The sequence below is a fragment of the Anguilla anguilla genome, chromosome 7 (genome assembly GCF_013347855.1).
Source record: "Anguilla anguilla isolate fAngAng1 chromosome 7, fAngAng1.pri, whole genome shotgun sequence".
Classification (NCBI taxonomy): Eukaryota; Metazoa; Chordata; class Actinopteri; order Anguilliformes; family Anguillidae; genus Anguilla; species Anguilla anguilla.
In genome coordinates this window covers 51,747,323-51,762,278 of record NC_049207.1, presented here as the reverse complement: position 1 = coordinate 51,762,278, position 14,956 = coordinate 51,747,323, and the positions used below count along the sequence as shown (strand labels likewise).

Sequence of the window (14,956 nt, the reverse complement as noted above, 5' to 3'; positions counted from 1 at the left end):
ATTAACACTGTTAGAGTTGAATTAACACTGGACAGTTTACTGTGTGGCTGCTTGTCTGCAGGATGCTCATTCGCTGTTGCTGATCTCGCAGGAGTGTCGTATTGGACTTGTAGAGGTGCAGATGAGATGCATTGAACAGATGAGATGCAATTTAATTTGATGAACCATTAATAAAGCAACAAGCGTTAAATTAACACTGGACATTTTACTGTGCAGCCATATTTCACAAAGTGAATAAATGTTAATGTGCTTATGGCAATAACTCCTGATCTGTCACATGCATAACCTTAAAATCTCGCAAAGAGGTTAATTATGTAAAATCCCACTTAAGGGATTGGAGCCAGTAATTGGCTAGATTATATGCCTTGTGAGCCATTTTATTGCTCATAAGTGCATTCATTTTTTTTTATTTTTTTTTTAGGAAATCCATTTCTCCTGATCTCTTAATTGTTTAATCTTCAAAGCTGGCGTCTATGGCATGCAGGATTGTTGTGTAACGGCAAACATAACTATTTAACCCAAGCTGTGGCTAAAACAAACCACAAGTGTGTTCAGAACGTAATGTCTCATATGTGACTTCAATCTGGTTAGATCACATGGCTTGGGGATATTTGCCGGATTTACAACCTTTTACTGACAAGGTGATTTGCCTGACAGGCCAAGAGGACAAAGAACCATTTGACAACAGAACTATTATTCCATTCATTCTATTTAATATTCAGAGCAATGCAGTGAAGTGGTGGAACCTAAATTGGGGAAACAAACAATTCATGATTGATTCATTGAGTCAGAAATTTATTGATTGATTCAATAATTTTCCTGTAAAAAGTACATTTTAAGAGGGTCATATACAGCAACAATTCCAAATTTTATGATGTAAGGAACCAGCGACCATAACTTAAAAAAAAAAAAAAAAAACTGACAGATTATGGTAAGTACCTCTTGTGCTGCAATTAGTTCAACATGAAAATATAATCAGGAATATATTTCACAATTGAGCATTGTTAAAATACATATTGCAATATCAGAAAGCAGCAGTCATTTGTATATTTACCCATACATTTAAAAGTGATGTAGAATTCTGAAAATATATTTTATTTCTATACATCAATATATTGCATTTCCATAAGGATTTTCTGAGAGCGACAGCAACACCCATGCAGCATTGAAATAAGATGTGATCATGACAGAGAGAAAGAAAAAGTAAGAGAGAGAGAAAAACAGAAAGAGTGCTATGTAATACAGACATTGGGACATGACTGAGGCTGTACCTTCTGGTTGACTGCATTATCAAAGACATTTCCAGGATATCTGAGACCCCGGTGGCTTTTGAATGGATGTGTAGTATCTGGGCTATGTCAGTGACCTTTGAACGGCAAAACTAAGCACTGACCTATTATCTTTCACACAGCTTACAATAATGATGGGAGAGATGACAAACCTTGGAAATCCTCCATTATAGACGAGCCATTTACATGTTCAGGCTTGACATTGTAATGCTATGTAATGCTAATGATGAGGGACTCAAATGGCCCACAACCCTCTACGTGAACGTATTCAAGGAGGTCCCCTGCACTGAATAGATGAGCGTCTAAGAATGTTAGCATGAACACGGAGCAAATTCTTAATTTATGTCTAAATGGATCTAAATGCATTAATGGCAGTGGTCATCTTGTAAACCTATATATCAGATGCCAATTTAAAATAATTGAAATCCAAAAAAAAATGCTGCAGCTACTAGGGAACATGTAACTGGGGCATGGAGGTGAAGCCATGGGCATACTCGAGATGACAGAATGCAGAGTTGTTAGGAAACAATGATAGCCATTTTGGCTCTTCAGAGCTTTCTACTGAATTTGGCTCTTAAGTATTATTTTTCGACATTTTCTCATAAATACCTTAAATATTGCCCCATATTTAATGGGAAATAAGATATAGGAAGATATTTATCATTATTGTTTTTTAAATTTTTTTTTATTCTAACACAAAGTGATCACTCACCTAAAAGGGAACCAAAGCACTTGATCTAATTCATGGATGTAGTACACTAAATTATATTTCTGTCTGTGCTGGTTCTCTATAAAACTTTACTCATAACGACGATTAAAGAAATGCAACAAGGTTCTGGTTTCCAGGTTCAAAAACATGACAGACATTTTGTTATTGCTTCACAAGACAACAAGATCCAAGCAGTCTTTGCGTATTAAGGAAACTTGTGCCAGCACATTCCAAAAGTATACGCAAAGACACAAATTAGGCCAGCTTTCACCTGGGTTTCAATCAAAGGCAATAAAACAAATCAGCTTACAAACAATGACCCAATGTAAAGGTGGGCTTTGAGTGACCGGGCTACATCAGCACAACTTTTGGACTGCCCAAAAAACCCCACCGGGTACCCCCCGGTTCTGTCCACACCTCCAAGTTCTGGTCTCATAATACAGATAATTATAATACTAATAATATAGCAGTAATTTAAAAAAAATGATAGTGGAGAAATTACACAATTCATTTCATAACAGAAATACTGTTTGCACTACTGCTGTGAATACTTGTACACTGTTTGCACTACTGGTGTGAATACCCTCATGTATATCCCTGCAGAGCAACCAAACCTACTGCAAACATATTCTTCAAACTTTTTTAGCGCGCCTCTCTCTTTCTGGACTGCTGAGGCCCCCCCGCCAGCCCGCCACTGAGAGATGAAGGCGATCCCAGAACTTTCAGGAGTTTTACAGGTTTAACTTTCAATTAATGCTCACTTTATTCAGCACAAAACCTCTGCGCGGCAGCAGCACAAAGTCTGCCCAGGAATGTTGACCTCTGCTAATGCAGGCTAATGCTAGCTAACGGAGTGCCGACATATTAAGTCCTCAGCAGCAAAAAATAAAAATAAAAAATAAAATAAGATTGACTAACTAACTTAATTTTTTACAAAGCGGGAGTATAATCAACAAGGAAGTGTTTTTTCAATGGCTAGACTAGCATTGATTAAAATGCGAGTTTCCAATTGGTTTTATGGAGGAATTGAACTGTACTTACTGACTTCATATTAATTATATGTGCAATTTTAAAAAAGCATGTACAAAATGTGTGCTTTTTTTTACAGTTCGTGTTTGAACACATTTAAGGAAGGTTTGTTTTTTCAAAACTAAAATTTTTTAATTTATCTCAGCAACTGACTTAACTGTTATATGTTATAGGTGTAGTTGTGTCAGAAGGTTATCTACCATGTACTTTCAAATGTTACAATACAAATTGTTGTTTGTAAGGTTGCTAGGTTAACCTTCCACTTATGGATTGCAAGTGTGCGTCCTTGGTGATACCACATTTTAGTAAATAAAATAATAAAATTTAAAAAAAACTAAATAATAAACGGTGAACGGAAAGGGAAGGTGAAATACAGCGGAATGAGATGCCAATTTGTGCATTACTCTTATTTCGCCAGCAGATGGCGTGTCAAGCCAAACCACTTCCCATATAAAAATTTGTCCAATGACCCCTCCTGAGACTCGATAAAATATGTGTGGATTGAAAACATTTCAAGATGTATCAGTGCAATGAAAAGCACATTCACACAAGTAACAAGCCTGACATTTCACTGATATATTGATCTAAGAATTTAAGATATTATTTAAGTGAATCTGAGTCATTGGTAATCTTTAGATGATTTTGTCACAGCCATCGAATGGGGGCCAATTAATGAAAAATATAAGCATTCACAGAACAACTGGCCGCTAAAGCAGGCAACAGAAAAACGGCATTTCATCATTTCAACGTTTACAGTTTATTTTTTGTACAAGGGACAGCACGGATGATGCAATAGAGAGCTGTGTCCAACATTTAGGATCTCCTTTCTTGAGTAAGTAGCTTTGGATAAGAGCATCAGCTAAATGCCTGTAATGTAAGGTAAGTATTATTTTAAAGGTTGCTGCAGAACAGCTGTTGCAGTTGTAATACAGTTATTATAAAGACAATAAACAAAAACAATATGTGAAGGACAGTCAACAGAATGTAATATTTTCACTGAGAGTAAAGAAATTAAATGGGTTCCCGTTGACTACAGAACGCTCATTGTGTGCATTGCAATGATTCCACACATTGACCAAAGTAATACTCTTAAACCATTAAATGGCTAACATTAAAAATTATGAAAAAAGATAATCAAACTAAAGCAATAATGTATGACAAAGGTTAACATATTTTAATGCTAATGTTTTTTCTGCATTTTTTCCATTTTTTCAATGAATACTACTACAATGTATAGCAATAATAATAATAATAATAATAATAATAATAATAATAATAATCATTATTATTATTATCATCATCTAATTTTGGTTGGATGTTTCTCTATTTAAATCCGCAAATGAACTAGCAGTCTTCAATAGAAACATTATTAATGATATTCTCAGTGTTAATTTGATATTATTATTGTTGTTGTTGTTGTTATTATTATTGCTGCAAAATTTAGTTCACAATGTTTTGTCGAATAAAAAAGTTTTGTGAACAGAATAATTTTATGCAAACAGCTAGGTTTACCAAAAAATTTTAATAATCTGAAGCAAAACATCAAACCCAAGGAAAAAGCTTACACCGGTAATCTTTTTTTCCTATAATGAATAACTTCTGAAACCAGTAAGAGAGTACAAAATGTAACACAATTCTCCTAGAATTACAAAATAACTTGATAAAAAGTGTATCGTACATATGGCAACCAACAGAAACATTTTAAATACAAGATGGCAAGGCACGTGAATACAGATGTTTTTTTGCTTGCAGAATTACTGTTTATTTAGACCTAGAACAAAAAAAGTTGCACTCTAAAACTCCTTTCGGATGGTTCTACGCAGTAAAATGTCCACAGTCAATTCAACTCTAACAGTGTTTATTCAACTCCTAACAGATAACTCTCCAGAGTGGGACCCACGTGGTATCTGTTAGGAGTTGAATGAACACGGTTAGAGCTGAATTAACACCGAACATTTTACTGTGTAGGAATCCTGTACCCCATGAAAAGCAACTGTATGACACAGGGCCCACTGCAAAAATATATGACGCTGACGATATTCCGGACTTGTCAATCACACATTTTGGGACCCATCCAACCTGAATCATCCACTTTCACCACATTAGCAGCGTATCCGGATATCGTATTACTAACTAATGTCCACCATTACATGATCACAGAGGAGTGTCACTAAAAACGCGTCGTCAGAAAATAGTTTGTGTTGTTAACCCGCATAGTCCCACTAGTCCCATTTCGTTTGTAGTGATGAGTATAAAGAATTTATAGGTCATCTTCCACAATAATACAAGTTTAGTAATAAATGCACGATCTCACAACGCAGTCCTGTGTGAGCTTTCCATTTTTAAGACAGTCATTTTATCCTATCTTAAGGACAGCACTGACTAGTTGTATGTACTTACATAAAAACAAAAGGGAAAGTATGTTGTGCTTTCGTCCGGTTGGTTTAAACAACATCGTTAATAATTTAACTAAGCTCGATGTTATTTCCAAAATATTCGGCTCATTTTGAAGGCTGCGTAGCCTATAGGCATACGTCAATTATGGAATTATCACCGTCCAGTTCATCTCTGAGAAACATGCTGATGCTCCTGAAATTAATGAGGCAGTATTCGCGTCACACATTTAAAAAAATCACCTTAGGAAATCTGTGTATCGGTCCAACCACCATTAATTGCATTACATCATGTAAGCATATTGGAAAAAATACATTCAAATTAAAATGGGCATTCAAATAAAAAAACATTCAAATTAAAATCGGAGATGAGGACAAAATGTAAAGTTAGACACATACGGCACAACATGGTCCGCCTGTCATTTTTGTAAACACAGGACGGGGGGACGCAAATGGCCAATAGGAGGTCGCCTTCCGTATCGTATTCCGTGAAAGCCCTTTCTTTACTGACATGGAATCCGAGCCTAAGATACCGCCATCTCTACTTTGATTTGCTCTCTAATTGACCTAAATATAAGACATTCGACTGACAGGGTTCTTCTAACCCCACGACACACTAACAGAGAGGTGAACCCACTACAAGTATTTCCCCCAGTTTCTTGAGGAATCCTATTTGCTTTTCTGGTCGTCCAATCACAGAATGCTATTCGTTTCACTAGCTTTGCCTTGTACTTATCCGTTGCCGATATCTCCCAGGATCTAAGGCTCGGGATGACCTGGCTTTTTCGAGGGGTTACCCACAAGAAACAAGAGAAATGATTTTTTGGATAAGACTTGACTTGCACAAAGAAATCTGCGGCTGCACCTGAACGTTGTCGAGCAAGAAATTCCTACTTGGATTTAAAAGTTAAAAAAAAAAAAAAAATGCTGGGCAAAGCCTTAGAACCCCCGAGTTCAACGTCATCGAGAGTTTCCTCGTTTTTCATCGAAAATTTGCTTCGCTCTAGCAAGAAAGATGGCAAGGCTGATGCGCAAGATAATGCAGCGGGCTTCCGCAAAGCAACTATTTTTCACAGCGAAGTAGCCGTCAGCCATTGCAATAAGGTGCGCTGTCAAGTGGCTCTCGCTGGATCCAACTCACAGGGATGTTTTGGCCATCTCTGTCATTGCGAACAGTATGGGGGAGAATCACCAAGCAAAGCTTTCGAAAAGACCGGGAGTAAGTCAACGATCTTTATTGATGTTTAGGCTACATGTAGCTAGACATTTATGGAGATAGATAAATCACAAAATCAAGCCCAAAAGGCACGCCAGTTTATAAGGGATTTTTAAAAACCATTTCACTGCGTTTTTTCTAACAATAAACAAGACGTATAACAGAAGTATGATACTTAACTGGCCTTGTTGGTTGGCAAGTAAACATCTTGCAGGCGTAAACAAAACATAATGTACCTGTGCATATTTTCTTGTTTTCTACACGAGATATATTACAATGCACACATTTATTGGCCTGACTTTATGAATGGAGACGTCATACCTTTCACAGTAGCTACAAAAATGCTATCAGCTTCCGTTCAGTCTCTCAGAATTCCAGAAAAACACATATGCAAGATGCTCTTTTCGCAGATCAGCTGGACTTCACAGACAAAATAAATGGCGAACAGTTTGGATTAAAACCCGTATTATTACCAGTTTTAGTTGGTATGAAGAGCCCGAAATTATGGCACTGTGACCATTAAGGCAGTACCTAATCTTTAAAAATGACACGTCTGAATCTTCACATTTATAATCGAATACGACGGTACACATATGCAGGCAACATTGGCTCTATTTCTTTTAGGCCTATAATAGCATACTAATGACAACTTAGCCTATAATATGTATCTGTCATGTGCAAATTGATTAAACCATTACGCCAGTTATTGCAAATATACTACTTTTCTTCACTGCATTACTGACGTAGCCTACTCACATAAGTAAACTACGCACAGCCTATATGGACACTGTTTTGTTGTAAATTTATCATGGCTAATCATACTTGCTTTTTTTTTTAGGTCCGAAGCAGGACTGCGACAGTTCAGACACTGATCCCTCGTACAACCGGGATTCCCCGGTGATATCCGAATCAGCGGACGTTGGCGACGAAACAGACAGGAAAGCAGAGGGCAGCGCGGCTGGCGGAAAAGATGACGAAGCAAGGCACTCTTTCAGTGAACGACCCGACCAGGATACGTGCGAAGTGTCGGATCCGCAAACTGTGCGCAAGAAAAAGACGAGAACTGTGTTCAGCAGGAGTCAAGTCTTTCAGCTGGAGTCCACCTTCGACATTAAACGATACTTGAGCAGCTCCGAGCGAGCCGGACTGGCGGCGTCGCTTGACTTGACCGAAACGCAGGTGAAGATTTGGTTCCAAAACAGAAGGAACAAGTGGAAAAGGCAACTGGCCGCGGACATGGAAGCGGCGAACCTTTCCAGTTCGACGCAGAGGATTGTCAGGGTTCCAGTTATATACCACGAAAGCTCCACACCTACGACTCTGGGTTTCAGCATACCTCAAGTGTCGCCACCGTTAGTCGGCTTTTCAAGCACAGTGAATTACCCCATTTCACCATTTCCCCCTTCCATGTCGTTTATAAGGTCGCAAATGACAGGTCTCGTTTGAAGTTGGATGAGATTATTCGGACTGGTACATATCGGTTTACTGTTTAATCAACAGCGTGCAATAACTCACACCATGGAAAGAGCGCGTGCTACAGGAAAGAGCGCGTGCGTTTTCTGAATCCAGATGAAACAAACTGTCTTTTCTGGATCCATGAAATATACGTCTTTTATCGCAATAAATATTACTTTGGAAGAAGACTAATGAAATAAATGTTCCAGAAAGTCTAGGTTGTGTCACGCTCACGATTCAAATGCATTTTAACATGGAAAATTCCTTCTACGTTTTCCCCGTCTGTCACTTTTCCCACATTAGCTATATCAGTAACTTCAAATAAAAACACATTCATGACCTGTGTGTAAGTCGCGTTTTTCACGCCCAAATCGTCACTACTGACATAGGCTCTGCAAACTATTATCCCAACTGTAATATCCAGTTCCCACTTCCTACCTCTCCACCTTAACAACAAAGTAGCTCTGTTGGACATTCATTTGTATCTGTGTCCCCAGAGTTCTAGAGAACGAATGGGCATGTACTGGATTTCAAACTGGCTCTAACATAGCCTACTCACATTGTACACGCAGTTTTCAAAGGAAAAATGTGTGTTTCAGACCATAATATTATTTCCTGTGATAGCTATGCTTAATGGTCAAGTTCGCAATTCATTCATAACAGTGCGTAAAGACTGCAAAGTCAACAACGCACACAACGTGACTATGGTTACTATGGTTATCTTACTTAAGCTTATTTGAATGATCTCCCAGCGAACACCATCACTTCCTTCATGTAGGCCTACCACTATCTACACTGAACTGCATAACAATAATCATATCACATTGGAAATTATGAAGGCTTCTGCTCAGCCGCTGAAAAGGCTGATATGTAAATGCTACATATGATCCTTTGAGTTGTCCAGACAGGCCCAGACTTTAATCAAAGTGTCTGTTAGGCATCTTGGTCATAACAGGAATTATTTGAAATACGTGATGGGTTATTAAATATACATAGAAAATGCCATTTGCAGCACACGGAGAATCTGAAAAACTTGGCTTGGGATACTTAAAATCGTCAAGGAGCCCAGATAACAAACACCTCACCATCAATAGTATGAGTTATGGCTGTAAAAAGTTAATCGCGTCGGGAAAAATAACGAGTTAAAACCCGATTAAACGACAGTAGTATGAGGCACAATGTTTCTATATGGTAAAACAAACATGCAGCGTCCACATATTCCCTAGCAGCCCATACATTTATTCCTTTTGACCATCGCTCATAATGAAGTACATGCAGTCCCTACTGATACATTTTTACCCCTGTACAAATAAGACCATTAAACCGAATTGTTTTAAAATTAAGAGGGTTGGACAAACATGCTTAACAGGCGCTGACAATCAAATGTCTAAGTTTCAAGTACCTTTCAAAACTTCCTACAATATAATTAATGACGTGATTTTGTGTGTGCGTGCATAGGTTGAATTAGTTCTGACAACAAGAAAAATGTGAAATAATTCGTAGCCCAAAAATGTAACCAATATAGGAAAATAAACAACATCTATTACTCATGACATTCCTTGCCCAATAACCTAGATAAATAATAACAATTTGCTTTAACTGGAATAACTACCAAGGATCCATGTCATTTAAGCACAATACTCATTATATTACAATCATAAAAAACAACGGTTTATGACAGCTATGTGAGCAGTGTGCCAACTGCAGCAGTGAGCTAAACTGTTAGCTACCACATTATTTTATGTGATTACAAAAATATGGAAACGTTTATATTACGTAAAATTCCAACTCATCTGAATAAATACTGTATAAAGATCGACAATATTTAAAGATTGTATATGGGTGTAATAACTGACCCTCAGATCAAGGAATAGACTGAAACACTGTAAATAGCGCGACGATATTAATATCACGCTTACTTCTGTTGCTACAGTAGCGTACATGAAGGTCAGTGTTAAACAAATGTACAATAATTCATTTTAAAAAAACTAAATAATTGTGTATTTGTAAAGGGACTGCACAGATTGAATAGCTAAGCTATCGACCACGCGCTCAGACCCACGTCAACACAATGCGTAAAAAAAGTAAATGACTCGGTACTGTCGCTGCAGAGTAAAGACGTGTAGCCTACATATACAGGTTAAAATGTCATGTTTCAACTAATTGCAAACTTAAAAATTGACAATTGATAAAACAGCGCAACAGAGTCACAATGCAAAAATAAAAATCAACAGGACCGAACTTAAAAACGACGTTAGGTTTCAATGGCCTGGGACACATGACACAATCGGCGCTTTAAAAGCCATTTATAACAATTATTTCCCGTGACACTTCAGGCCTTACAGAGAACAGTGCTGAGCGAATCATTACGGTTTCTTTACTCCAGTCAAAAAAAGGAATGAATGACATCGACCGTCTGAAGATGCCAGCATCTAACTCCCGCCCCCTATTGTCATTGGGCGCCACTCTCGCCAAACCCATTTGACCAATGGATGCCGGCAGAAACACAGTTTTCCGGTTCACTGAATAACTGCCAGCCATCCACAGCCGCAGTCGTAATCGTGGAGCGATGGTGGTTGGACTAGCAAGACGTTACACTTTTCTGGAAACGCGGTGATAATTCAGTACCTAAGGACTCTTGTATATATCAGGGAATATGAGCAAGGGAGACATGTCATGCCGACCCGCTTCGCTGAAATTCACCATCGACAACATCCTGAATCTGAAGCAGAATAACAAGGAATCAGACGCTCATCATGCCAAACAGCTCACAGAAGCAGACAATAAAAATGATTTTCAGCGCAGACTCGAGGACCACGGAGTTCAAAGCAGGAACGAGACGGAGTATTTGGTGCACGAAAAAGGTATAGTAGCCTATTAATTTTAGAATTGCTACTTCAGTTGCATAGCCTGTTTATAAGTAGTTATAAATATAAATGTATGTTGTGCGGTCTGTATAAGCAACGGACAATTGTTTCTTTTAAACTTTGTTATTGATTAAATAAACCAGTCTACGATAATCTCATTTTATTTCCATAATTGATATAAAAAATATATTAGTTACATGTTGCCGCTTCATTTCGCAGACGAAACAAACACAGACTGCTATACTGCCTCTGCTCATGCCATCGCGGTCTGTGGGGAAGACGCTATAAAGATCATAAACACATGCCCAAGGACAGACAGCGCAGACAGCTGTGGCGATGTTGCATCGCACCACAAACTCAACAAAAAAAGCAAAACCGCTACGAAAAAGAAAACGCGCACTATCTTTTCAAAAAGACAAATTTTCCAACTGGAATCCACATTCGACATGAAACGGTATCTCAGCAGCGCAGAACGGGCTTGTCTGGCTAATTCCTTACAACTGACCGAAACGCAAGTAAAAATATGGTTCCAGAACCGAAGGAATAAATTGAAACGTCAGCTATCGACGGAACTAGAAGGACCCAGCGCAGTGGACCACTTCGCTGATGTCGGGAAGACTGTGCAACTTCCAGCCCTCTACAAAGAAAACAATCTACTGGGCAGATGTTTGCTACCAATGCCTTTCCCACTCGTGTACCCTGGAAACAGTACGCCTTACTTGTGTTTTTCAAACGCCAGCAAATATTTTAGCCTTTTCGATGGAGATGTATGAGTTCACGTTTTGAATCTTTTTGCGAAGTCACTGAAATGCTACGCCAATGCCAGTGCGGTTCTGGCCACTTCGTCTGCGTTTTGCTTCGATTGTACAATGGAAATTAATCACGTGGGTCAATTTTAAATTTAGGTAAAGATCCTAGAGACCCCTGTGACATCAATATGCAAATTTGGTTATTATAAATTTTTACTGTAATCTATACACACTTTTGATATATTTGATAGATTATGCTTTCATTACATTTGTAATAGGCCTATACGTTATAATTGCATCATTTTTGAAAGCAGCAAGTTAGGGGTTACTATCTTACTACCTGAACGGTGTGCAGTTTCACGTTCATTATTATTTTGTAGTTGTATATTTTATATTGCATTTGTGTCTTAGTTTATCATACTTGCTGATATCACCTTGTTTACAAAACAATTTTATTATTATTATTATTATTATTATTATTATTATTATTGGTTCAATCACAAGAGTGAAGAACTCAGCCAAAGATATAATTTGATCTTTGCATGCATTTACAGTATTGATACTTAATAAACCATTACTTTTGAATTACTGCCATTTGAATGAATGTATAAACATGTTTATTTTATTCTGTGTTTGGTTTTACGCATGTGTTTCTAAATTTAACTGGTATATTTTAATGATAATATTTTACCTATTTGTTGCTTGCGTCCTATAACTTTGCCGGGTAACACTATTTACACTTTGTCTTGAACTGTTATTAAAACTTCTAATTTTAAAATCCTAGGCTATTACTTATAGTTTTATTGTGCACTTTATTGTTCATTGTACTTTCATTACCTGGTTCGTATGGATAGCACTAGCTGAATTGTTATACAATATTTATTTTTTATTTTATTTCTCAATAGTTATCAAGTTCTGTTTTCACAATTTATTCCCATTTCTCCGAGTAAGAGTTTTTCATAAGTTCAGGACAGCTTGTCAAACTGTCGATATGACCCATCGAGATTCTGACAGTACGTAGACCTACAATAAATACTGTTTTGTGATACAATACAGACTTACTGAATTAAAAAAAATGTAGCATTTTGTTTTAACAAAACAATATATGTAGCAGGATGTAGAAAGGGATGCGCAAAGGGTTACGCATGAAATTGTCGTTTACGTTGGAACCGTTCATTTTGATCAGAACAACCGCGTAGCGTTAAACGAATATTGCAGAATATTTTAAAAAGTAGCCCTACACAAACGATCATTTATCCTTCCAAAAAAACGGAGAACAAACGTGTCAACAAAGAAGCTAGGCACTAAAGTAAACGGCAGTCAGTGTTGTCTGTATGTGGCCTGAAGAATATTCAAAATTCGACCACTGTCCATTTCAAACCGGAATTCAGATCCTATCATTATATCATTAGCATTACTTACGCAAAACATACCCCTTTGCACGGTCGTGTCCTGGTTCATTACGCGTACCATTAATGTTAAAAAATGATGTGGTTGCGCAGGTCCACTATTTTTTCTTCTTAACAAAAACATACCCAAATCAGACCTGATGTAAATGATTAATATTGTCAGAGGCCACAGACTAGTCAAAGGCATCTGATGGCGTGCTTTGTTGACGGAAATGCACTCATGAAACATACTGCACGAGGCCTATCATCTCCGCAGGGCCCAAGTTTTATCCTAACAAAGAGTACCACTAATTGACAGGGCTTCTCCTGTATGTTGTGGCAATATCATTCTACTCAAAACCTTTGTTCAATACTGATATATTAATTTTAGCAAATATACGCGATATTGCGTACCTTGTCAGAGACGTAATATCTTCGAAATGATTTATTTAAAGTAAAAATATCAAGCAAAACTAACGAAATCCGATTGGACATTACAATATCTGGACTAGTAATATAGAGCACAAACACACATCGTGCGTTAATTCCGTTCTTATATCTTAGTTAAATATTAGTGAGGCCTCGAAAAACCATGGTATATAAAGTTGTGAATAACGTGTGTGTGTGTGTGTGTGTGTGTGTGTGTGTGTGTGTGTTGGGTTGTCGTTAGCTGGAAAGTTTGCTTTAGGCCTCAGCTACGTGCACTTTCCGGGTCAGTGGCACCATTATAAGTGGAGCTGATCTTCATTCTTCTGCCGCCCTGTATGTCTACATACGCCCATTCATTCCCTCAGTAATGCGTGGGCTGCATCGTTTATTTTATCAGTTTAATTCTTTAAAAATGGTAAAAACATTAAAAAAATTATTCCCTTATGCCTGCCTATATGAAAATTAATTTATAGAGCTGCAAATTAAAAAGACAGATACAGTATTACAGATAATACTTGATACTTTGCTGAGGATAACAAATAATTTCTCAATAAATTATTATACTGAGAGCAACTGAGATACTTCCATAAATACATGTACAGCAGCATTAAATGGAATAATCATGAAAAATGCTTTTTTTTTCTTGAAACACCACTACCCTCCCACTAGATAATGATTACAGCAAAGAACAGATAATGATCTTGCAAGCGAGTTTAAAAAATATTTAAACGTAATTTTTAAAAGTCCAGTTCTGAATAAATTAAGTTAAATCAGTTATGAAAAGAAAATGACAAGAGAGATACTTCTGTATAACAGAATGACAACTGTATAAAAGAAGTATGGCATAGTTGGCAATAATCAAATCAACCTATTATTTGTCCGAGGCTAAGGAGTGGTCCATTGCTGTTCACTCATTGGTAGGAAAAAGCATCATTTGAGATTACTAAACAACATCGCTCTCATGCAGCCATGTTGTTTAGTAATTTGCTCTTAAGGTTGGCTAAAAAACAAGATTTTTACCCCCCCACTCACAAATGCAGTTTAGCTAGTTAATGGTTGCGATTGCTGAACTTGTATTTATGTTTTGAGCTGAAGCGGAGAACATATGTTGAATCGAAGTCTCTCCTGGTCTCACAAAGGCCCAGATTCAGACTGTGCTCAAAGGGCATTGCTCCGCTAACTAAACGCAGGTTTGGTTTCTCATTTTACATACAGTACACGCTTAAAGAGCTGAAGATACACTGCCACCAGAGGGTTGTGTTTCCCCTGTGGAGCCCTGCTTCTGCACCTTTGAGCAAACGCCAGTTAAACCTCAAGCTGTGTGGATGGATAATCAAAAAATGACAGCAAGTTGACTGGTAAAGGGTGCCTGCCACAAAAAAAAAAAACAGCGTAAAGTTTTACACTGACAGAGTACCTTTTATCTAACTAT

At 37.5% G+C, this 14,956-nt stretch overlaps 2 protein-coding genes across 2 annotated transcripts; both read left to right on the top strand.

The window, feature by feature from the left end:
- Positions 1–6,344: 6,344 nt before the first annotated feature.
- On the top strand, positions 6,345–8,145 carry LOC118232573 (homeobox protein HMX1-like). Its single transcript, XM_035427636.1, has 2 exons — positions 6,345–6,639; positions 7,475–8,145. Exons 1-2 carry the CDS (start codon positions 6,345–6,347, stop codon positions 8,080–8,082), a joined length of 903 nt encoding a protein of 300 aa, XP_035283527.1. The 3' UTR covers positions 8,083–8,145.
- Positions 8,146–10,625: 2,480 nt separating this feature from the next.
- LOC118231497 (homeobox protein HMX3-like) lies at positions 10,626–12,149 on the top strand. Its single transcript, XM_035425324.1, has 2 exons — positions 10,626–10,955; positions 11,178–12,149. Exons 1-2 carry the CDS (start codon positions 10,748–10,750, stop codon positions 11,729–11,731), a joined length of 762 nt encoding a protein of 253 aa, XP_035281215.1. The 5' UTR covers positions 10,626–10,747; the 3' UTR covers positions 11,732–12,149.
- The last annotated feature ends 2,807 nt before the right edge of the window (positions 12,150–14,956 follow it).